This window comes from Microtus pennsylvanicus, chromosome 6 (genome assembly GCF_037038515.1).
Source record: "Microtus pennsylvanicus isolate mMicPen1 chromosome 6, mMicPen1.hap1, whole genome shotgun sequence".
NCBI lineage: Eukaryota > Metazoa > Chordata > Mammalia > Rodentia > Cricetidae > Microtus > Microtus pennsylvanicus.
The window spans coordinates 13,338,951-13,361,924 of record NC_134584.1 but is presented as its reverse complement, the minus strand read 5'-3'; the positions used below and the strand labels follow the sequence as shown (position 1 = coordinate 13,361,924).

General features: G+C 40.9%; 1 protein-coding gene across 1 annotated transcript in view; it reads left to right on the top strand.

The window, feature by feature from the left end:
• Dnah5 (dynein axonemal heavy chain 5) overlaps window positions 1-22,974 on the top strand; it is a 245,756-nt gene that overhangs the window by 111,704 nt on the left and 111,078 nt on the right. Inside the window, exons 32-42 of the mRNA XM_075975800.1 lie at window positions 154-310; window positions 2,767-2,979; window positions 3,758-3,982; window positions 5,331-5,503; window positions 11,693-11,871; window positions 12,566-12,753; window positions 13,069-13,263; window positions 16,221-16,355; window positions 16,823-16,930; window positions 18,999-19,152; window positions 22,092-22,238. Coding sequence (XP_075831915.1) covers window positions 154-310; window positions 2,767-2,979; window positions 3,758-3,982; window positions 5,331-5,503; window positions 11,693-11,871; window positions 12,566-12,753; window positions 13,069-13,263; window positions 16,221-16,355; window positions 16,823-16,930; window positions 18,999-19,152; window positions 22,092-22,238 — 1,874 coding nt within the window. The remainder of the gene's footprint in view (window positions 1-153; window positions 311-2,766; window positions 2,980-3,757; window positions 3,983-5,330; window positions 5,504-11,692; window positions 11,872-12,565; window positions 12,754-13,068; window positions 13,264-16,220; window positions 16,356-16,822; window positions 16,931-18,998; window positions 19,153-22,091; window positions 22,239-22,974) is intronic.

The following is a 22,974-nucleotide window of genomic DNA, read 5'->3' as shown; positions in this document are numbered from 1 at the left end:
ATAAAATACTATTTGACAAATATTACAATAAAACAACATCAAAACACGAAGGTGGGAAAAGCAGATGGTTGCATGATCTTACAGCCTTCTCACACCCAGCGGATGTCATTTTCATAAAGGTCAGTTCATTTGCATAGCATTTTCCTCTTTCAGATACCTGGAGAAGAAGAGGCTGTGCTTTCCGCGATTCTTCTTCGTGTCGGACCCTGCTCTACTGGAGATCCTGGGCCAGGCATCGGACTCCCACACTATCCAGGCCCATTTGCTGAATGTATTTGACAACATTAAAACTGTCAAGTTCCATGAGAAGGTCTGCTCAGTCTTTATCACTGCCTGTTATTTCTGCATCTCAGAGTGTCCACTGTCTTTATCGAGTAGTTCTTTAATACCGCGTTTACAAAAGATTTACTTCCTTGCCATTAGCTCTTGGCCAGTAATTAAAGGCAAACTCCAGTGTCCAAATTTACATTCAGACTTCTATGGTTTATTAGTATCCAAAATGCAGATTAAATATGATCAAGAATGTAGGTACAACACAAAGAAGCTGAGGCAGGTGGATTGCAAATTTGAGGCCAGCCTGGATGACACAGGGAGTTTAAAGCTAACCTGGACTATAATGCCAGTCTTCATTTCAAAACACACAAGCAAGTTAAAAGAAAACACAAAGTAAAACACAAACTTAATAAAAAATGTATTTTATAATCATTTAATGTATTAAGTATTCAGAAATACAATGAGTTAAGGAAATCAATTAGTTATATATAATTTGATTGCATAGAATTGCTGCATAGATTTGGTTAATTTTGTCACACTTTAGAAGTTTTTGGTGCCCTTCAAACTATTTTGTTTTATCTTTTACTCCTGCTGTGTTTATGGCATCATGGAGTTGGATAACTCACCAGCCCGGTGAAGAGTTCATTTGCACGGCTTCCAGAAGGCACTGTTTATCTTTCTGTCTATCCTAGGAAAGGACCTTTCTTCTTTGACACTGTGCTCAGTCCTCCAGCGCCCCATATCAACACAGTAATGTTCATTTGTTCACCCTATCAGCCAGTTTAATCCATTGAGTAGCTAGCAAGGGCCAGATGTTTTCCTTAAGAATGGGAATATGTCAGCCAGCCTCAGGGAACTCACACTCCGATGGAAGAGAGAGAGAAATTTAGGAATAAGAAAGAATTCTGTGTGAGTGATGATACGTTCTCCCTGAGAACCCCACAGCTAGTGTCACTGTGGCCCACAGTAAGGTGCCTGACCATAATGGCTGCCTTTTTGTTGTCTACTAGGAATCGATCTGCCACAGCCCTAACTGCACTCTGTAGACGACATCTGTTTACTTCTCTGTCTCTATTTTATTTATTTATTTATTTTTGAGACAGGATTTCTCATAGCTTTGGAGCCTGTCCTGGAACTCACTCTGTAGACCAGGCTGGCCTCCAACTCACAGAGATCTGCCTGCCTCTGCCTCCTGAGTGCTGGGATTAAAGGTGTGCCCCACCTACACCTGGCTTACATTTTACTTTTATTCTAGTCTGCTGTTAGTATTTGCTGCTTTTTTGAAATATGGACTTGTTGTGTAGCAAAAGCCAGCCCAGAACTCATTCTGCATCCCTGGCTGGTTTCCAGCATATGGTTCTCTTGCCCTGGGCTTCCAAGTGCTGGGATCACAGACATCTGCAACAATAGGCAGCCTGCCTTATCAATTTGTATTAATGTCATTTATGAAGGTAAGTTTGTAGATTAAATGTGACCCAGCTGTAGGCTCCATTCAGCAGTCACCTCTGCAGGTCACGCTGCCTTTGTTTTCTCTTGTTCCCACCATGAGGATGGTACATCCAGAATCAGGTCCTGATTTTGTGGGTTCTAAATTCTTTAAATTTTAAATACCACATGCAAAAGAGGAGACCGAAGTTTAAGATGCACCAGCCTCTTTGGAAGATCACATCTGTAGACACCCGAAGAGCATTTAATCCAGCACTAAATTTCAGCCCCCCCCCCCAAATTGTGTTTTGTTGGTTTATTTTTTTGTTAAACCAAAGAGCAGAAACAAAAGCAGCCTTTGCATTTCCTTTATTTCATTTTGTTTGCCATGCACAGAGGGAGGGAGGTAGAGATGCAGAGGAGGTTCATCCTTTCAATGACCAATGCAGACAAGAAATTTAGCCTTAGTGCTGCCCTCCACAGAAAGGTGTGTCGGGGTCTGTTCTGAACTCTGGACAGCACGCTCTTCTCATGATGCTGAGCTGCTCAGATGAAGTGAGATGAGCCGAATAGAGGTTGGGTTTGATCAGAAGACCCATGAGAGTCCACTCCTGCAGGAACACCATACTTGGTACAGAACCGGAATGGCTTTATAATGGCTTTGTTATCATAATCATATTGATCAGGCCATTCCTAACATCAACCCAACAGCCACATGGTGTGGAATTACAGCCTCTCTGTGGGCCTCAGTTTGTTTGGAGGGTTGTAGAGCTTTTCGTTTCTCTTTTCTTCAGGCAGCACGTTTGCATGAAGTATTTCTTTTAGAAATAACCCCAGTCCTTTAGGGTACTGATGAGCTAGAATTAACCTGGATTTTAAAGTTTTAAAGTTAGCTCTTTGTGGTTGTTTCAACATTTTGTGTTTGACTTTGTGTCCCGTTTTGCTATTTTCTTTACGATTTTATGCCTTAACTTTTTATGGAAAGGGTAACATTGAGGAGAGGACACAGAGGGAAGGTATTTCCTATTTTTATATGAATATGGCTTTCGTTTTCATCTTCTAACATAGGTCTATGATCGAATCCTGTCAATTTCCTCTCGGGAGGGTGAGACAATTGAATTGGACAAACCTGTGATGGCAGAAGGCAATGTAGAAGTCTGGCTTAACTCCCTGCTGGAGGAATCCCAGTCCTCATTACATCTTGTGATTCGCCAGGCAGCTGCAAATATTCAAGAAACGGGTTTCCAATTGATTGAATTTCTTTCTTCCTTCCCTGCCCAGGTTAGTGTATTGAAACTGGAAATTATTTTTTTGATCAAACAGTTATTTTAAATCTTAGATATTGCCTATTATAAGCCTCATAAATGGTGTAATTTTATTCTGGCTGAATATTAAGATTTTCATAAAGACTTACCAAATATGGATGAGCTTAAAGATTTCAACTATTGCTTATTTGACCATATACAATTATAATCTTAAATATGATTAGAGGTTACAGAGATATTTGATGTATTTTCTTTAACTTAAAACAGTTTTTCTCTTACCAAATATCCATATGAAACAATGATCCTAGACCATACCATAGATCATAAAAGTGTATTCAGCACATCTTAATTAGAAAAAATATTCTTTAGTATTAAAATACAGAAAATAATTTTTCTTAGTCCTTATGGTCAATAAATATTTTATGGGTATCTACTATGTACCAACATAGTCCCTCTTCGAGTAGTGTCAAGTTAATTTAATTTCTTATCTGCGTGTGACCTAAAAATCTATTTAGAGCGCGGTGTGAGCTAACCCTGTGTGATTTAAGATCCCAGGAGAGATGTAGACACGTCAGAGGGCTCTCACACTCAGGCGTTAGATGAATGACATCAATTGAGTCCATGGACTTTGAAATAAATCAAAGAAGTTGATACAATCAGGGCAATCCATTTGTATAATAATTAGAGTGATTTATTATAGTGATTTCTGTGTAAATTGGAAAGCCTATGCAAACTGTAAACGTACATATATAAGCTCAAAAGTCTTAGCCTCTTTTGTTTAAAACCTCTGTAAGGTTGGATTATTAGGGATTCAAATGATATGGACCCGGGACTCAGAAGAAGCCCTTCAAAATGCCAGGTTTGATAAGAGAATCATGCAGAAGACAAACCAGTCGTTTCTGGAGTTACTGAACACGCTGATCGACATGACCACAAAGGACCTGAGCTCCATAGAACGAGTTAAATACGAGACTCTGATTACCATCCATGTGCACCAAAGGGACATCTTCGATGACCTGGTACATACTTGATAAATGTTCTATCATAAATGGAAAAGCAAACTCAAGATGCTGTCTGTGTCCACACACTGGATGGATAAGATCGATTTTGTGAAAAATCCAGATTCAGGCATAGGCATACGGCTGTCAGAGTGTACACGTCAGACTCACTTTTCAGCCCTAAGCTGAAATTTCAGTCATATTCTGAAGATCTATACTACACCATTGGGGTGACAAGGCATTACTTTGAGTCTCTGTGTTTATTTCAGATGCTAAAATGTCATGCCATGTCCCGAGAAACTTTTCTCTTTCTTGTTTCCCTTGTACTTGTTGATCCAAGATTACTGCTTTCTTGGGGGGCAGAAATTATAGGCGTGCTGGTAGTAGGAGCTGTTTAAGGCGTCTTTGTGTGTGGGGATTTGACAAATCACGTCCTTCACAAGTTTTACCGCCCTTTGTGCTGTTGATTGCAAAGTGGCCCTTCTCAGGGCAGCGGATATCACACAGCGTTTGCCTTTCAAAAGATAAAGGGATGGATAAGGGGAGGCACACAATTATAGTTATGTGAAAAGTGAAAAGAAATTAGAGCTGTCCTCTTCTATAGAATGTAATATTAGGTAAGGGATAAGAAGCTCTTACACTCATATTAATTTTCTGGATTGTGTTTAGACCCATTATGTAAAAAAAAGATTATGAAAGATTGGTCCTGATGTGTTGGAACCAAAAGACTGCTTTTTTTTTTTTGAGCTATTTTGTGTTAATCTTCTGGCCTAATAGCTAAGCACACTGTTTGCTTCTCAGAGAAATAAGGGGCACAGGGTAATTTTAGATTTCTTATTTGTCAAAAAGAAATGATTAAAGTATCTTAAAATTTTGGTCAAAATTTCAAACAAAGTCATCGCCAGGTGTTAAGCTGCCGTTTAAATGTTACGATTTTTAACCTGTTGAAAGCCATAGGAAAAAGCCAGTTTAAATAAAGCTTTAAAAGATTTCATCTTATTCTCAAAAGGCTCCCTTTCTGTGATGACATTGTAGCTTTGTCTTTGTGCTCTGTTAGAGTGAATCTCATGGTTTAGATATGTGGTACCAAGCCCAAAGATTGCAGTTATAGAAGTGACTCTCTTCTTACTGAACTGGAGCGTCATTTCAATGTGAGCGACCTAGCTGGGGTGGTCTTGGCTCCTCCCTTTCCCATAGCATCTCAGGTCGCTTTTGTGTTGACCAGGAACTGATTGGGTCAGGTGGTGAGAGACCCGATGTCTCTGGCCTATGGTGTCTCTTCTTTCGCCTCTACGGTCTGCGCCAATGCTCGTGTGTCTGCCTGGCCAGAGCTTCACCTCAGGTCTAACGCACACCTTTTGCCTTTCAGTGCCACATGCACGTCAAGAGCCCTACGGACTTTGAGTGGCTGAAGCAGTGCCGGTTTTATTTTAAGGAAGACTCTGACAAGATGATGATCCACATCACAGACGTGGCTTTCATGTACCAGAATGAATTTTTAGGCTGCACTGACAGGCTTGTCATAACTCCGCTCACAGACAGGTGATGGGAGGATTCTGTGATTCCGTAGTCCCTTTCTCCTCCTCCCGGCGTTCTAGTCCCTCGGGCAGCTCGGGGGACTTTTTGCCAACAGCTCTTTTTATAGCAAGGCCTTTGAAGGTTAGTATTTCTAGCTTTCCCTGTGTCTTCACATGGAGGATTCGGGTTTGTGTTTGAAACAGACCCGGCTTCTTTTGCCTTCCGTCTTTCAGGGGAAAACCTTGAATGGACAAGAAAGGAATTAATTACGGTGAGCCACTAGGTGCAAACGCGGTTGGCATCGGAGGTTATGTTATTAACTTCAACACCTGTTGTTCTTTGGAGAAACAATTAAGGTGTTTTTAAAAAGCAGAGAAAAATGGAGTAACGCCCAGCTGAAAACAGGAAGACTGATTGGGTACAGGCGGGCACACGGGAGTTGTCATTTGGTTTCCCGTTGCCATCACCCGCCACTCACACTCGCTAATTGCAATTGTCAGCTCGAGTGGATTAAGAAACGCCCAGGCCACCCATCACCAACACCTTTAGCTGTTTTTGAGGGCTTTCCCCACGAAGAACCGAGAGTGATGTCACCATCCTCAGGGGCTCGGGATGAATCAGAAGTGAAAAGGAGACAGCCAGATGATTTTCAGCCTCCAGGAGAGCCTCTCTGAGGTCATCGTCAGTGTCCACCGTTTGATGGGTCGTTGTCAGCAGCATATAGCATACTGTAGTGGCTTCTGCCTGGAAAACCCTCCTGCCACCCTCCATTTCCCTTTCCATTTCTGTGCTCTCTACCACCCCCCTCAAAGGCGCAATTTATTTCTATCTTGCTCATTTGAATTTACTCTCTTTAGACTTACAGTGTCAATTTTATACTGTCACCATAACCATCATCACAAGGTCAGAAGCTTAAGCCACACAAACCTATTAATTTTACCTTCGTAAATCAAAAAAGGGATGCTTTTCTTCCTAGGGACACAAGGGGGCGCAATTTCCCATCTTTTCAGGCCTTTAGCAGAGAGCCTGTTGGTTGTAGGACCTAGAGCCTCCCTTCTCACTGAGTGAGAGCAGACCATCCCAGCGCCAGAGAGAGCTGCCCTGTTCCTTGACTTGTGATCTCTTCCTTCACCTTGATAAGCACAAACAGTATGCTGAATTCAAGCCGTTTGTCTTTGCACCTCCCCTTCATCCCTCTTGTGTCTTTGACATGCTTTTCTGTCTCCTGTTTGCCCAGAATGGACTGAACCCACTTTGTAACCCAGGATAATCTGTCTACCCCAAGGTCATCACATTGATAATATCTACAAAGTTCCTTTTGCTACAGAAGGTGATATGCTCTCAGTGTCCAGGGATTAGCACATGAGCATTTTGGGGGCCACATTATTCTATTACATGCCCTCATTCCCTTCAAGAGTGCCTGTGAAAGTCACTCACGCCTCAGGCTGTCACATCCAATGTCAGTTCTGGCCTCCCCTTCCTTGACTAGTGGTCAGTTATGACATCATTGGGCTGCCTCCTTTTTGATTTAGCTTTTTTCATGTGGCTCCTCTAACTGCTTGCTGCTCCATTGCACATCAGGGTTCTTGTCTCTGGTGCACTGCACAGATCTCACGTGACTCTTAATAACATCTAGATGTTGCCCCCAAACTGAATACAGCCAGAGCACCTTCTCTGAGCTCCCGGCACATATATCCATCTACTAGCTGACATGACATGCCCATCTATATGTGCACAGACTATTTAATGGCAGCATGCTTGATTGTCTCTTATCTTCTTCACGCTTCCTTTTTATCACTGTGGTGGCATCGATCTCCTAGCTATGGAATCTGCTGCCTTTACTTCACCAGGCAGGAACTCCTTGGCGCACCCTTGAAGTCTACCCTCTTACTCCACTGTGCAGTCTATCATCAATGTCTGGAATGCGACAGCCCTGTAAGCCTTTGCTGTAACTGTTTGGCATTCACCACAATCCCCCACCATTATGATTGGCATAGTTGGTTTCCTTCACGTGCCCTGTTGTCTGTCTGTTCCCAGTACAGAAACAGAACGTAAGTGAGATTGTGTCTCCCTTTAGCTCTTTACTTTGGCCCCATGGCACAGAAAACCGAGGCTATTATCACATCAGCTTAGGAAGCCCGGCACAAGCTGCCCTGGGCGCTCCTATCTTTTCTTCCTATTCACTTTCGTCTACATGCTTTTTTTTTTTTTTTTTTTTTTTTTTTTTGATTTCCTTAGCAGACAGAGCACAGTCTTGATTCAGGGCTTTTGCATTTGAAACGCAATGATTGGTAGAGAATGCCTTCTTCAACCAGCAGCTGAAAATGATCCCTCGGTCCTCACACATTCAAGCTGAAGAAACGCAGACAGGGGAAGCCTGGAGTAAATGTCTGAAATGGAGTTCTGAACTGTCTGCACTTAACATTGCAAATGCTTGCTTTGCTTTTGAGGTTCTCTGGTTTTTAAAGGCAAAATAATCAAGTAACAAAAAAGACTGATCTGACATATCTATGTGAAATTTGGGGCTTTGACAAATAAATACCCAGTATGTGCGTAAGAGTAGAAATTAACTAATAATTTAAAAATTTTAGAAAAGCTTTCCCTCCCTACTTTCTCTTCTTCTTTTTAATTTCATCATATAAAAGCTAATTCGTCAATGAGCATTTCTTCTGTTTCTCCAGGAAATGTTTATTTAGCAGCTATGTGACAAAGACATTTTAATAAGAAGCCTGACTCAGGGAGCTTGCATGTTCAAGGAAAAGAATAATTTAAAATAATAGTCAAAGGGGGAAATCTGAGTAAGAATATTGTGGGGAATAGGAATCACTGTACCTGTCTAATGTGAGAACTGCAAGATCTCAGCCCTGGTTCAGAGCACAAGGTTTTCTGTATTTCTCTTTACAGCAAGAAAGCTCCTCACGAAAACAAATGTCTTATAAAGGTACAGTTTTGGAGGCCCTGGCATGTACCGTCAGCTTGTGCTGTCTGACCTGTGAAATCTGACAGCCATGGCAGCTCCCGGAGCTCAGGAGCTTCCGGTCACATGGAAAGACTTGCTGACATTTCAGATGGTCAGATGGCCACCATCACATGATAAAAACACAATCCCTTCCCCCCAAACTCCTGATGATTTCAATGACCATTCTCCTTCCAGTTCTGAGCACAAGCAGAGGAGGCTGGAAGGTCCTCACTAATGCTGTCGCCCAGGCAGAGGCCAGATGAAATCAGGGGCAGAAAGGGTAAGGCACACTGCCTTGAGGAAGGACCAAGGCCCTCCCCATTGTATCTAGAATGAGCAAGTTATCCCTCCAAAGAGAATGGGTTCCAAAAAAGCCAGTACAAGCAGTAGGGATAAATCCTGGTTTTACTGCCAGTGACCCTGCAGTCTGCTCCAGCCGTACAACTGTCACCCTCATTCTGAGCACCTAGTTTGGTCCTAGGCTGGTTCCTTTCCTGTCTGACCAGAGTTGGTGAGCTCCCATTAGTTCAGGTGAGCTGTTTCCATGTGTGTGTCCCCACACAATATGCATTGTTGAGCAACCTTTCCTATCTGTCTGTGCCCCTTAAACACATCTGTGCGTCTTGGTTCATAGTCTGTAACTAACTTCATTATCAACAAAGGAAATTTCTTGCTGGTGCATTTGCCCTGTATGCTCCTTCAGAAGCTTTTGAGTATTTTGGAATCAGTAGGTGTGGAAAAGGCTTCTCTTCACACGTGCTAAGAAGCTTCTATAATGCGATGGATGCGTAATTGCAATGGTGACAAGAGATGCCTGATGTTCACAGGTGTGAAGAGTTCTGCAGGGCAGCAGCGAGGGGCCCAAGTTGGTTCTTTGTCTTGAAGGCTGGAATCACCTTGAGTCTAAAAGGGTTTGGCTTAGACTAAGTATCAACTCCTTTGAGAAACTGAGCAAAGTCACTCCGTTGTGTGCGTATCTTCCCTCATTTGTGAAGGATCAGGGGCTTCTCACAGGTTGCTCTGGGGTTTTAATGAGATAACAAGGAGACCATGGTGCAGGTGCTGGTTGTTAAAGACTGCTCAGAAAGAGATGGTGAAATGCAAGCGGGGAACTAGGTCTTTGGCTAGAGGGAATAGAGGCACAGGTACAAGTGTCCATTTGCTTTCACACCAGACCTCTCCCTCCTTGGCCAGGCTGGTTGCTCATCTGGTTTGCAGGAACTTATTTTTGGTGGAGAACCTAGGAGACCCAATCTGTGTACTTGGCATTCACTGCCTTGTGTAAGCTGAGTTCTTTCTCAGGTCCCTAGGACACCTTATATTCAGCCCCAGGAAACAAGGCTGCACTGCCTTATGGACTGTTTTCTTTAGCAACACCAGGTGGTGCTGAGAATCAAGTAATCTATCAGCATATTTTTAGGGTAAAAATTTCCTTTACAGGTTTCCTAGTAAAGCTTACCAAATCTTCCACGTGTTAACTCATATGGAAAGATGTGGAAGGGATTGCAGATGCTTGCACAGACCTGGAATAGTATTACTCAGCCGTGTGTTGTTTAAAACCAAGGTCAGGTGGGGCTGGGAAGATGACTCAGGGGTTAAGAGCACTTGCTCCTCTTGCAGAGGATCTGGGTTCACTTTTTAGCACCCCGATCAAAACAACTGTCAGGAGGTCCAGTGCTGGTGGGTCCAACACCTTCTTCTGGTTTCTGGGGGTTCCTGCTCACGCATGGTGCACATAAACTTACACATGCATGCACTCATATTTATAATATGTTAAATGAAATAAATCAAGGATGTGGAACCATTAAAAAGACAATGAATATATTTAAATGATTCCCAATCTGACAAATAGAATGTATTTATTTTTCTTATTTTCTCAGGATGGGAATTGAATCCAAAGCCTTGGGCATGTTAGACTGCCATTCTTCCACTTAGCTACATCCCAAGATTTTGATATATTTGGGAGCCAGGATCTCATACACAGCTTAAGCTAACTTTGAGTCAACTATGAAGCCCAGGCTGGTCTTGGGTTCATGATCCTTCTATAGTTGGGAGTACAGCTTATGTTATTATGACCAGATTATTCATTTTTTTGTGTGTATCTGAAGTTTACAACACAACATGATAGCAGACAAAGATAGTTAGTAGTTACAGCGATGCGTGTTTGCATAGCTAGAGATTCTCAGTTACTTATTTTGGAGAGAAGAACAGCACAAGTCTGCAAATTTTGGTGAATACTCCTAGGGCGATACAATTTTATTAACAATACTCCCTTTGCAATCAGCTATCTATATTTACTGGCCTTACAAAGTAGACATGTTGAATTAACTGCCATACAGCTTATGTCCTGTCTCCATTTCTGCCTCTGGTCATTATAAAATTATTCTCTATGTGTTCTGCCCTCCTTCTTCCTAGCATGTTAGTGGAATCATGCAGTATTTGTCTTTTGGTATCTGATTTATTTTACTTAGCAAAATTTCCTTGGGTCTACTCTTATATGGCAAATGGTAGAATTTTCCTTTTCATGACTGAAAAGTATCCCATTGTATAAGACCATATTTTGAAAACTTCGCTCATCCATTGGCTGACGACTGGGTCTTTGCTTGGCCTACAGTGAACACAGCAGGAGAGATACTTTCATAAAGGGTGAATTCATCTTTCTTTTGTGTATGCACCCTGGTGGGAGATTGTTGGGGTGTATGTTAGTGTTCTTTTTCTCTTTTCGGGGGGGGGAGAAAGGTCATATAGTCTTCAATAGCTACTCACTAAGTCATATCTTCACTATGTGTGCAACCCCCTGATAATGCTTGCTTTTACCTTTTTAGTAACATCCACCCTGTAGGGTGCCAGGTGATATACGGTGACATGCATGTCCTTCATGACTAGTGAGACTGTCTAAATGTTATTCTTTTGATATGGATAGACCTCTAGGGAGGGGTTGCCAAAGAAATGTTGGCAATGCTCTATACTTTTTTTTCATGCTTTTACATCCCCAATAATTATCATAAACATCATTATCATAAAGTCTGAAAATTATCTGTAAAGAAATCTAACTTTTTACAGACTACCTCCTTCTTTTTCCACAGCACATGTCAACACACACGAGGACAATTTTTTTAGGATGTAGTTTTAGAATTATCTAAGGGAGATTGACCCTCTTCCTGCATCTTTGAAGCACAGGTTCATTTCTCTGTGATGTCCTGAGTGCCTTTGGGATGCTGTAGCAAGTTTCTAAAGATAATGTGGTCCTGCAGATGCTACATCACCTTGGCTCAGGCTCTGGGAATGAGCATGGGAGGAGCCCCTGCTGGTCCTGCAGGAACAGGCAAGACAGAAACCACCAAGGATATGGGCCGGTGTCTCGGAAAATATGTTGTGGTTTTCAACTGCTCTGACCAGATGGATTTCCGAGGCCTGGGGCGGATATTCAAAGGTGAGTACTGTGCCTTTCACTGACTAAGAAATTTCAGGTCAGGTACAATTCCTTGTTAAGATTTATCTCTTGGGGCTGGAGAGATGGCTCAGCGGTCAAGAGCATTGGTGGTTCTGGTCTTCTAGAGGTCCTGAATTCAATTGCCAACAACCACATGGCAACTCATAACCGTCTATAGTGGGATCCAATGCCTTCTTCTGGTATGCAGATGTACATGCAGGTAAAACACCCATACACATAAAAGACATAAACAGCCTAAAGTAAAAGATTTATCTCTCAGGGTGGGTGATGCGATTCACTGGGAACACATGCTTGGCTTGAGGGAGATTTGATTCGGTCCGCAGCAACAACACCAGCAAAGGATTTGTTTACTTCTTCAAGAACTGGATATATTTTGGTGTCAGTTTTCTAAGTTGTTTGGTTGACAAGCTCAGTCTTAGCAGCGTTAGGTGGATGGAATGCTCCCGTAATTTGCCTTTTGTTAGGCACTTGTCCTTAGTAATATGGCTTGGATGTTTACAGACGAGCTGCCAACTTGTCGGCTGTTTTGGGCCTCTTGATGCACCGTTTATATTCTAACTTCAGTTTTGAATAAACTGATCTCCGGTTCATTTTGGCAGCTGCGTAATATCCGTGTTCTTGGTTTTCATAAATGACATACTAATTGGATTTTCTGTTTAATTTCCTTTCTAAGGGCTGGCACAGTCTGGGTCCTGGGGCTGCTTTGATGAATTCAACCGTATCGATCTACCAGTACTCTCCGTAGCAGCCCAGCAAATCTCCATTATTCTCACATGTAAAAAGGAGCGGAAGAAATCTTTCATTTTTACCGATGGAGATAATGTGACCATGAACCCAGAATTCGGACTTTTTCTGACCATGGTAAGGAATCGCTCGAGGACTGTAATTCAGTCTTCTTGTCCCAGTGCTTCCAGCCCGGTGTCACCTGTGCTTCAGGAATGGAAATGGAGATTGCAATTATCATTCCTGCCTGAAAACCTTAGTGCTAAACAAAGCTCATATTAATAACTCATGACATAGTCTGTCCAGCACAAGAAGAGTGGGCTATGCAAATGAGCTCCCCAATTGACATTCCAGATTTGTGTTGTGTGCATAATGAATCTTTCCATGGCTCGCCAGGGCGTCCTAGTTGCCCCAGGAATGTGTCATTCATCCCTGGGCTTTGCTTCCATGTAGAACCCTGGCTATGCGGGGCGCCAGGAACTCCCTGAGAACCTGAAGATAAACTTCCGCTCCGTGGCCATGATGGTCCCTGACCGGCAGATCATCATCAGGGTGAAGCTGGCCAGCTGTGGCTTCATTGACAACGTAGTCCTAGCCAGGAAATTTTTCACACTCTACCAGCTGTGTGAAGAGCAGCTCTCGAAGCAGGTGTGTTATTCTGAAGGTTTTTTTTTTAAAATGTAGTTAGCCACATTTTATCTTTCTGTTCACTAGAATATCTCCGGTTGTTTAAAAGAATTGTTTAGGATTTCATATATGCATATAACGTACTTTGATAAGCACATTATAATCCATAGTCTGTCCCCTCTAATTCGTCCTTTATCCCCTTCACTTCTTTTCTCTTCCAATTTCATGTATTTTGCAAAAAATTCAACTGCATTCACTTAGTGTTGCCAGTATATGTATGTGTGTAGGATTATCTGCTGGAGCATGGGTCGCCTCTCAGGCTGTATTCCTGGTAAAAAAATCTACTCGCCCACACCCAGAAGTCACCAATTAGCAATGGCTTTTCAGCTTAGACTAGAATTCTTGACAAGGTACCTTTGATGCTAAATATAAAATGACAAAGCTGATTGTGTGTGTGTGTGTGTGTGTGTGTGTGTGTGTGTGTGTGTGTGTGAGAGAGAGAGAGAGAGAGAGAGAGAGAGAGAGAGAGAGAGAGAGAGAGAAAGTGCAGGTACATGTGCATTGTTTGTGCACTTGCATGGATGCCAAATGTCATGTTCATGAACTGTTCCTAAGGTTCTATACACCTTGGCTTTAGACATAGGGTCTTTCACCCGCCTTGAACTAGCTGACTGAGCTAGGGCTAGTGAGAACTAGGGACCTTTCTGTTTCTCATTTCCCTGTGCTGTGAATCCAAGTATGTGCTACCATGCTTGGCTTCTTATTTTATGTATGTATGTATGTGTGTATGTGTGTATGTATGTATGTATGTATGTATGTATGTATGTATCTATCTATCTATCTATCTATCTATCTATCTATCTCTATCATCTATATCTATATCTATCTATTTGTCATCTATCATCTATCTATGTATCTATCTATCATCTATCTATCTATCTATCTATCTATCTATCTATCTATCTATCTATCTATCTATCTATCTATCTATCTCTCCTACATACCTACCTATTTTTGCACAGGTTTTCAGGCTGTTGCCAGGTGTCATGGTTGCATAGCAAGTACTTGAGCTACAGAGTTATCTCCCAAGCCTCCAACAACAAAAATTGATTTTCTCTAGATTTTTGTTGAAAAATACATATGAACAAGTTACTATTTCTAATACAGAAGTGACGTGGTTACCTTACAGGCTGATGTAGGAGCTATAATATGAATGGTGTTGCTGTTCGCCATTTATATAACCTGTGTATGAATCATGGTGTAACAGGTGATGACATAGTTTTCAGAAACTTATGAGTCATTGACTCTACTTACTCCCAAACTTACCCATATATTTAACCGAGCTTGGCTAATTATCTTTTCTATTGTAAACCTCTTGATACTTTTCCATATGTTTGGGATAGCAGATAAAGCCCTCATGAGAGTTATTGGCTAGAAGACATGAGTTAATCACTTATATCTGTATTAATTATCTCTCACTGGATTGCAATTTTAGTAACAAGCTTAGAAAGAGTGGACAATATTGCATAACGTCTGAAGAACCGAAGCCATCTTTTGGGGTCCTTTGTTTGTTCTAAGACACCAGTGAAGGTGTTGGCCAGAGCTGTGGTTTCGTCTCATAGAGTACAGAAGCAACAAAGGCAACGACCGGAGACAGCGACATGGAAAGTCCCCTATTCAAGAAACTGCGTCTCTTTCCTCTTCCCGGAATTCTCCTAGTCTGGTTGCCCTACCTATACTTCCTGCCTGGCTACTGGCCAATCAGCGTTTTATTAAATCAATGCAAGTGACAATTTTTTACAGTGTACAAGAAAATTATCCCACAGCATTTTACTAGGATGTGGTATGGAGTGCCTTCTTCATGTGGCCAAATAGTATTCCACAGTGTGTAAATGCTGGGTTTTGCATCTCCATTCATCTGCTGCAGGGCGGCTGGACGTTTGGGCTGCTCCTTACTTCTGTCTTTTGTGAATGGTCGAATATGAATATTATACATTGTTGTTCAAATATCGCTGTGAGACTGGTGGGATTGTTGCATCATACAGAAGGCCTACTTTTTAAGTTTTTAAGACAGTGTCTCACTGCATGACACAGCTTGTCCTGAAACTTGCCTTTAGCCTTGAAGTTGAAATTCTCTTGCGCCAGTCTCCAGGTGCTGGGATTATAGGCCTTTGCCCACGCACCTGGCCTGCTTGCTCCATTTTTAAATTTTAGAACTGCCAGCTATATTCCACGGTGGTTAGGTAATGGAATTTTAATTATTCACCGCATATCTGCTAACATTTGGATTGTAGAACTTCCATAATTATTATACTAAGCTCAAAGCTGGGGCAAGGCTCCAAATTTAGTGAGATTTTTTTCCTCTAGGTGATCCTGGGATATAACTTCTTTCCCTCATGCTTAATATCCATTTTTTATTAACAAAAACTTGAGAATGTAGTGTCTGAGTTTATCTCTGGTCCTGAATTTTAGCTGTGGAGACACAAATATATTTTCGTATGTATGAATGATTAAGAGGAGGGAAAGGGTTGTCGTGGTCTTAAGGAAATGTCTACCTTTCTCCCATCAAGACCCATCTTAGTTTTAATCTAAGGACTTAAGCTAATGATGATACAGGGAAAGACTCTCAGATAGTCTTCAGTTTTTTAAAAATCATACCAATAAAGGAATATTTATTCTACTGTTTGTTTTTTAAAAAATGTATAAATTTATTTATTTATTTTACATCCTGGCCACAGTTTCCCCTCCTTCCTCTATCCCGTCCTCCCCATTTCACCTCTGTTTCCACCCCAATCCACCTTTCCTCTGTTTCTGTTTAGGAAAGGACAGGTATCTTATGAGTATCAACAAAACATGGCATGCTGTTATTTGTCTTTTTTAAGGAAATCAGCGTTACTTTATTATCATGTAGTGCTTTTCAGCCAAATTGATATTGTTTCCATGAGTAGGAAATAAGCCCAGCATTTTCTTTTCTTCAGGTCCACTATGACTTTGGTCTGCGTAACATTTTGTCAGTTCTGCGTACACTGGGGGCAGCAAAACGAGCCAGTCCCACGGATACAGAGTCTACCATTGTAATGCGCGTGCTCCGTGACATGAATCTTTCCAAACTGGTGAGAACCACAGGTGGAAGAATTCCACCTGCTTAAGGATGAGTTTAGTCAGATTTAGAGATATTTATTTAAATTTATTTATGCCTAATTCTCGGATCAAATGCCTGAGAGCAGAGTTTAAATTATATGTTTTCAGAGGTTCCTTTTCAAATGGCTCACATCTACCCAGAAGTATTTCTATTTCAGTAGAATTGAATTAAGTTAGGAATTATAGACTACTATCTTCTGAATGGGGGATTTTATGAAACATTTTCATGTAAGTAGGATTTTCTTTCCTTTTGTTTCTTTCTTTTCTCTTCTCATCTTAACTTTTTAATTATGGGAAACATGAGGAACATATTGCTCAAATAGGCTATGCTTTATCTACTAATGGTCACCCTGGCTTGTGTTGAGTGTTTTCAAAATTTCTGTATATTCTGGGTTTGTACTAAAATACTTGGTCTTATTTCCGTCTTTGTTCTTTGTAGATTGATGAAGATGAGCCCCTGTTTCTGAGTTTGATTGAAGATCTATTTCCAAATATTCTTTTGGACAAAGCAGGATACCCTGAGCTGGAGACAGCGATTAGTAAACAGGTAAAGCATTTCATGGCTGTGTCTGATTTATCTGAGTCTGGCGGGACTCAGGGGAAATGTCCTCACTGGCCTCTTGCCTCAAGAATGATACTGAGACTGCTGCTTCTTTAAAGGAGAGGTCACTGCAGGCTATTGATGAAGCTCCCCTGACAGTCACATGTCCAATGCAGTCACATCCAAATGGCCTCAGCATTAGTGGGAACCGTTCCACCAGATTCAGAAATAAAATGTCACAGTTGACACGGTCTGTGGGGACTCAGCTTCCTGCTGAACCTCAGCTTGACTCTGGCATCTGCCACAGTGGTCTCCAGGCTTCTGTATCTGTGTTCTATTTGCAGTGATGTCATGTGACTTCTCCACACTTATTCTTTTCCTCTGAACACATATGTAGTTTTTCATAGTCTCTGTGATGGAGGGAATTTGTTGTAATATGTCTAGTCAAGCATCTGGATTTCAGGACACTTGCTGCCATTTAATTTACCAGAGTCTTTCTGTGAGTGGGAACAAACTGTGTAAACCTTGTCCCTTAGTTTACCTTCCTCAAAGAAGAGTTTTGGGAAGAAATATTGTTTTTATGCCATGGTCATTAGTTTATAACATGAAATTGATTTTCTTGAAAGTAATTGCAATATAATTAAAATGTGGTAGTATTTACTGTATATTTTTTTGCCTTAGAATTAGTGCACCGAAGTTTGTATTTACTGATCAAAAAGAATAATAATTCATTCTGCAAAAATATTTTCTCATCATTTTCTAAATTAATTATAGCCCTTTCTAAAAGGCTAAGTAATTTATAAGATGACTTATGTCAATTGATGGTAGGCAGGGAACTTTCTGAAGAGTATATATTACATAAAGATACATGATCATTATCTATAAAATTATTTTTGTTTTTAATATTTTATTACTTAGATTTATTGTATGTTAATTTCATAAATGTATATGATGCCTTCTGATCACGCTCATCTATACTTTCTTTTATCTACTTCCCACCCCCATCCACCTCCATGTCTACTATAAATCCCCTTCCCAGATTTGTGTCTTTTTGTTTGGTTTTGCGACTTACTGAGTTTGATCAGGGCTGACCATGGGACCATGGGTCCAGAACTGTATGCATCCCGTCCTCTGACAGCTCAGTGAAGCTCATGGGAGGGGACACAGAGAGAATGCAGGAACTGGAAAGTAGAGGAGTTGCAGAATGCCATCTTCTGGGCTCGACAGAGCCACTGTATCCATGAACTCAAAATTATTCTACTCAAAATAAAATCATGATTTACAGCAAGTTAAAGCATAATATAGTCATTTCATAGATATCGGATCATATCGGTGTTTTGGGCTCAGATTCCAACTTCATGACTGCAAGTTATACCTCATGGAACATGCTTCAATTTTCTTTCTTATTGATAGGGCCATTCTCATCATCTCGTTTTACAGACGAATCTTAGAATGGTGTTTGGAAGTTCCTTACTCCATGTTTAGTAGGTAGAAGAATGCACAGTGTGCTAGCGACTAGTATTGCGACTACTTGGAATTCACATAGACTTTCCATCAGTCTGATGTACCAAACATTTTGTGGTTATCCATATCATTGTTTAAATCAAATGTTTCAGATACATTTTGCTATTTCATTTTTTTCTTAAGTTTCTCCTCTGATTTACACTTAATAAAGTGTTAGAATTGAAGAGTCAGTTCCTGAAGAGAAGTGCAGGTACTTCTTCCTAGCTTGAGATGAGTGATAATGTTGGCCCACTCTTTGTCCATGTTTGCATGCATTGGTTCTGTGTGGTATTTTTTCCCCTTCTAAATGTGGTTAAATACACACCATACAGTTTATTACTGTGGCCGCTGTGAAGGAGGCAGTCTGATTACAGCCCGGGCCGTCTCACTCCTGGGTGTGTACTACGCAGTCACCCATCCTGTCCACTCTCTGATTGTTTTCTTTCTTTACAAACAGAAGCTCCCCGGTCATTAATCCACCCCCCCCCATTTCTCTTCTTCCACTCTTCATCTGCCGTAAATCTGGGTCACGGTGAATGCTGTCTATTATGGGGATTTTGTTGTGCTTCAGGTTGAGGAAGCCAGCTTAATTGACCACCCTCCTTGGAAACTGAAAGTCATCCAGCTTTTTGAAACACAGAGGGTGAGGCACGGAATGATGACCCTGGGGCCCAGTGGAGCGGGGAAGACCACTTGCATCCATACCCTGATGAAAGCCATGACAGGTACGGGAGCAGCAATTCTGTTGCCCTGGGGGACACATCTCAACAGCTGTAGGACATCTGAATGCTCAAGAGAGATGTGAAGACACAGAGAAGAACACATTCTCTCTCTCTCTCTCTCTCTCTCTCTCTCTCTCTCTCTCTCTCTCTCTCTCTCTTTTAGGAAGGAATACTAATTTACTACTAATTGGGGACATTTAAGAAATAATATATTGTGTTTAAGCACCACAAAAAGGAAACACTTTAAAGTAGTATTTCTGTGGTGTTGTGTGTTTTACACATTTAATTTCCTCCTCATGTTGAGTTTGAGAGGAGACTGCTTGTTATTTACTATAAATACCAATGCTCAGATTCAGAAATTCCCATGGTCAGAAAATGACAAGAGATGCGACCAAGAGTTAGCGGAAGGGCGCATCAGCAAATTCCCAATAATATCACAGCACTTTCCCCATGAAATCTATGATACAATGTTACTTTTGAGTAAACACACAAAATTGTCGTCTCAATTTTTAAATTCTGTCATGAAGAGTTATCTCTATCCTAAAGCACCTCGTATGCAGATATTTCTCTAGTAAAGTTGCATAAACAAATTTTATTTCCAGATGCCCTCTCAGCTTTCTGCTCAAGGTCATTGCTTTAGGCCACCTTAGGATAGTGGCTATTGCCGTGTTGGCCATTATTCTTGTATTCTCTGACTCTTGCTCTAACACCGATGCCCCTAAACCTGTTAGCAGCCTGAATGGTTGCAGAGCTAAATTACAAAATTTTATGAACTTTGTTGGAATGAAATAGACACCATCAAAGTGGGAAAAGTTGCTTCAGGGTTCCACCTAATGGCGCCCTGCTTGCTGACACTGGAACATGGTTGTTGATTGCCGGAGCCTGATAGGACCTGCAGCAGGCTTCTTCACGTCATACATTGGCTCTCATTTCCAGAAAATATCGGATGAAGTGAATTTGGTATGCAAGGGCTCTACCAGTTGTCCTTAGGTGGTGGCAAACTGTGCTCCTCCAAACTGAGAACTCACATCTTCATGGCTTTTCACGAATGCTGTGAACCTTCTGTTTAGGATTTTTATATGCCTTTAAATGATGATGTTTTCATAATTATGCTCAATATTTTTACTACAGTTGAAGCTATTTTATGTTAACAATCAACTGTAAATGTACCCAGTACAATGGCTTGAACAAAATAAACTGCTAAATATTGAACAATATAAATCCATTATGAATGCTACATCTGAATTGTATAATCCATTTGGTGTTGTTAGTTTGGGAGGAGTTCCTTGAAAAGACAAATCTATTCCTAGATGATTTGCTGTTTATTAACTTACTCTTGGCATTAGTATATAGAGTAAACATTAATTATATTAAGTAGCAAATTGCTTCATATTGAAAAGCTTAATTATCCAAAAGACAAAGGAGATAATTGGGTGGAACTCGTATTAAAGAGGAGCGTGACCCGTGCTTGTTGTTTGCTGATTCACAATACAACTCACAGTAATTGTTTTGTAACACTCTGTAATGTGCGATTCTGCCAGGTTTTATATTAGAAGTAGGGAAATGGGCATGCAAAAGCATGTAAGAGGTTAACAGTACAGTGAGGAGAACAGTCATAGACTCATAATTACAACTGAGCATTTAATTGTTATGATGAAGGTTTGCTATCATGGAAATAGAAGTGGCGGGAGGGGGGGAGGAGAAACTTTCTAAGTTATTCTAGAGAGTCTTCCAATGAAGGTGCTGCATCATCTAAGGGTTGAGCTGGTAGATAAAAGGTATTTTTCACAAGAGCCCTGCAAAAGGCAAGAGTGAATGGGAAGGATATTATACATGGGTAAAGTGCTTCAGCATGGCTGACTCAATCAGTGGGTGGTGGGACCCTGTGTGTCATAGGGCTGCGTGTAGCGGTGGAGTAAGTGCTTGCCACTGTAAATGGCTCAGCTCCTATGGTTTACCCAAGACATGTGCTATGACCAATGAGATGTAACTCTTATAATTATTTCTTTTTGCCTTAAGCCTCCTGTAAAAAATGTATTTAAGGTAGGTAAACAGAGAAGCAAGGGGGAATTGAAACAAAGAATTGAGACAAAGGAAAACTGGAAAGAATTAAAACTTAGGTGAAAATTAGAGGATGGAAAAATAGGCAGAAGAATAAATAACCTGACTCGAACGGCACGTGTGTGAATTAAGACTTCTTCCTTGAACTCTGGAGGTGGCCTTGAAGGGCTGGACTCTCAGGCTGCCATTACTAATTTGCTTTGTGATTTCTAAAGAATTAGAAATTTGTTTCTGTTTTCTTAAGTGGGTGTTTTAGTTGGGGTTCTTTAAGGAAACTGATACAGTAGGGGGTCATGCACATAGACATAGACACAGAAATAAACACACACACACACACACACACACATGCATGAGATATCTTGTAAGTTGGATTAATGGAAATAGATACCAAGAGGTTGCATCTCCTGTTATTCACAAATTGCAGACCCAGGAGAGCTGGTTCTATACTTCTATACTGAAAAGCCAGGGGATAAGATGGTATAAATCCTAGCCGGAAGACTGTAGAAGATGAATAGGTGCATAGGCTCAGTTACAAAAGAAAAAAATAAAAGGGAGCTTCCTCTCATCTCACATCTTTTACTCTGTTAGGTCCCTCCAATGGACTGGGTAATTCTTATACACAGAGAAAGTACTCTCATAGTTCCGGTATGGCATTCCTTTTGTCCCCAAAGCAAGATAAATTTATTTCATAGACAGCAAAGTGCTGTACTCAATAAAGGATGACATGCTGATTATAAGTTGGAATACAGAATGACGTTTATTTTCGGGATAATTTTTCACTTTTCATATTTTGACCACTTACTGACAGCACACCACAAATTAGTGCAATGTTGTTTCATGTCACATCTGAGATGTTGAAAGTTTGGATGTCTTTGCTGCAGATTGTGGAAAACCGCACAGAGAACTGAGGATGAATCCCAAAGCAATTACTGCCCCACAGATGTTTGGTCGACTCGATGTGGCCACAAACGATTGGACCGACGGGATATTCTCTACCCTTTGGAGGAAAACACTGAAGGCCAAAAAAGGTAGAGGAATTAATATTATTTCAGACATGCACTTCTAAACAAAATCATAGATGACTAGATAGAATTGCTAAGCAGCAGTGTTGCTCATATAATATGTTAGCCAAAACTGAGTAAAAGATTTTACTGTATTTATGAGCGATGAAGTGATAAAATTCTGACTAGTGTACTTAAACCACACCTTTGGCATTTTCATTGTGTTTATTTATTCGTTCACATTATTGTGTAGACACATGTCACAGTATGCGTGTTGTGTCAGAGGACAGCTTTTAGGAGTTGGCTCTGTCCCTCTACCATGTGGGTTCAGGGATCCAACTCAGGCTTTGAGCGTGGAGACAGGGTCAGTTATCTGTTGAGATCTTTTGCTCCCTCTAGATGCTTCCTCTTTAAGAAATGTCTGTTTTTAAAGTAATACTTATGCAACCTGGTAATATTTTAGAATAAATAGGGAAAATCTGTTAAGGAAGTTTGATAGCCTGAGTAAAATGATTTCCACTATGACTGTGTTCACTGAACAATTTAAAAATGTAACATTTATTTATATACAACTTGTTTTTAAAAACTATTTCTCCTATGAAATTATGTAGAGAAATGAGCTTCTTTGGGCAGAAAATCCTATGTACCAAAAGCGAGCTAGCAAATCTTTCTGTTTGGGGGGACACTAGTATCGGGTTGTTAAAGCAAACATTTGAGGGCTGGCTGCTTGGCCTGAGTGGGCCCACTTGTGGACATTGAACAG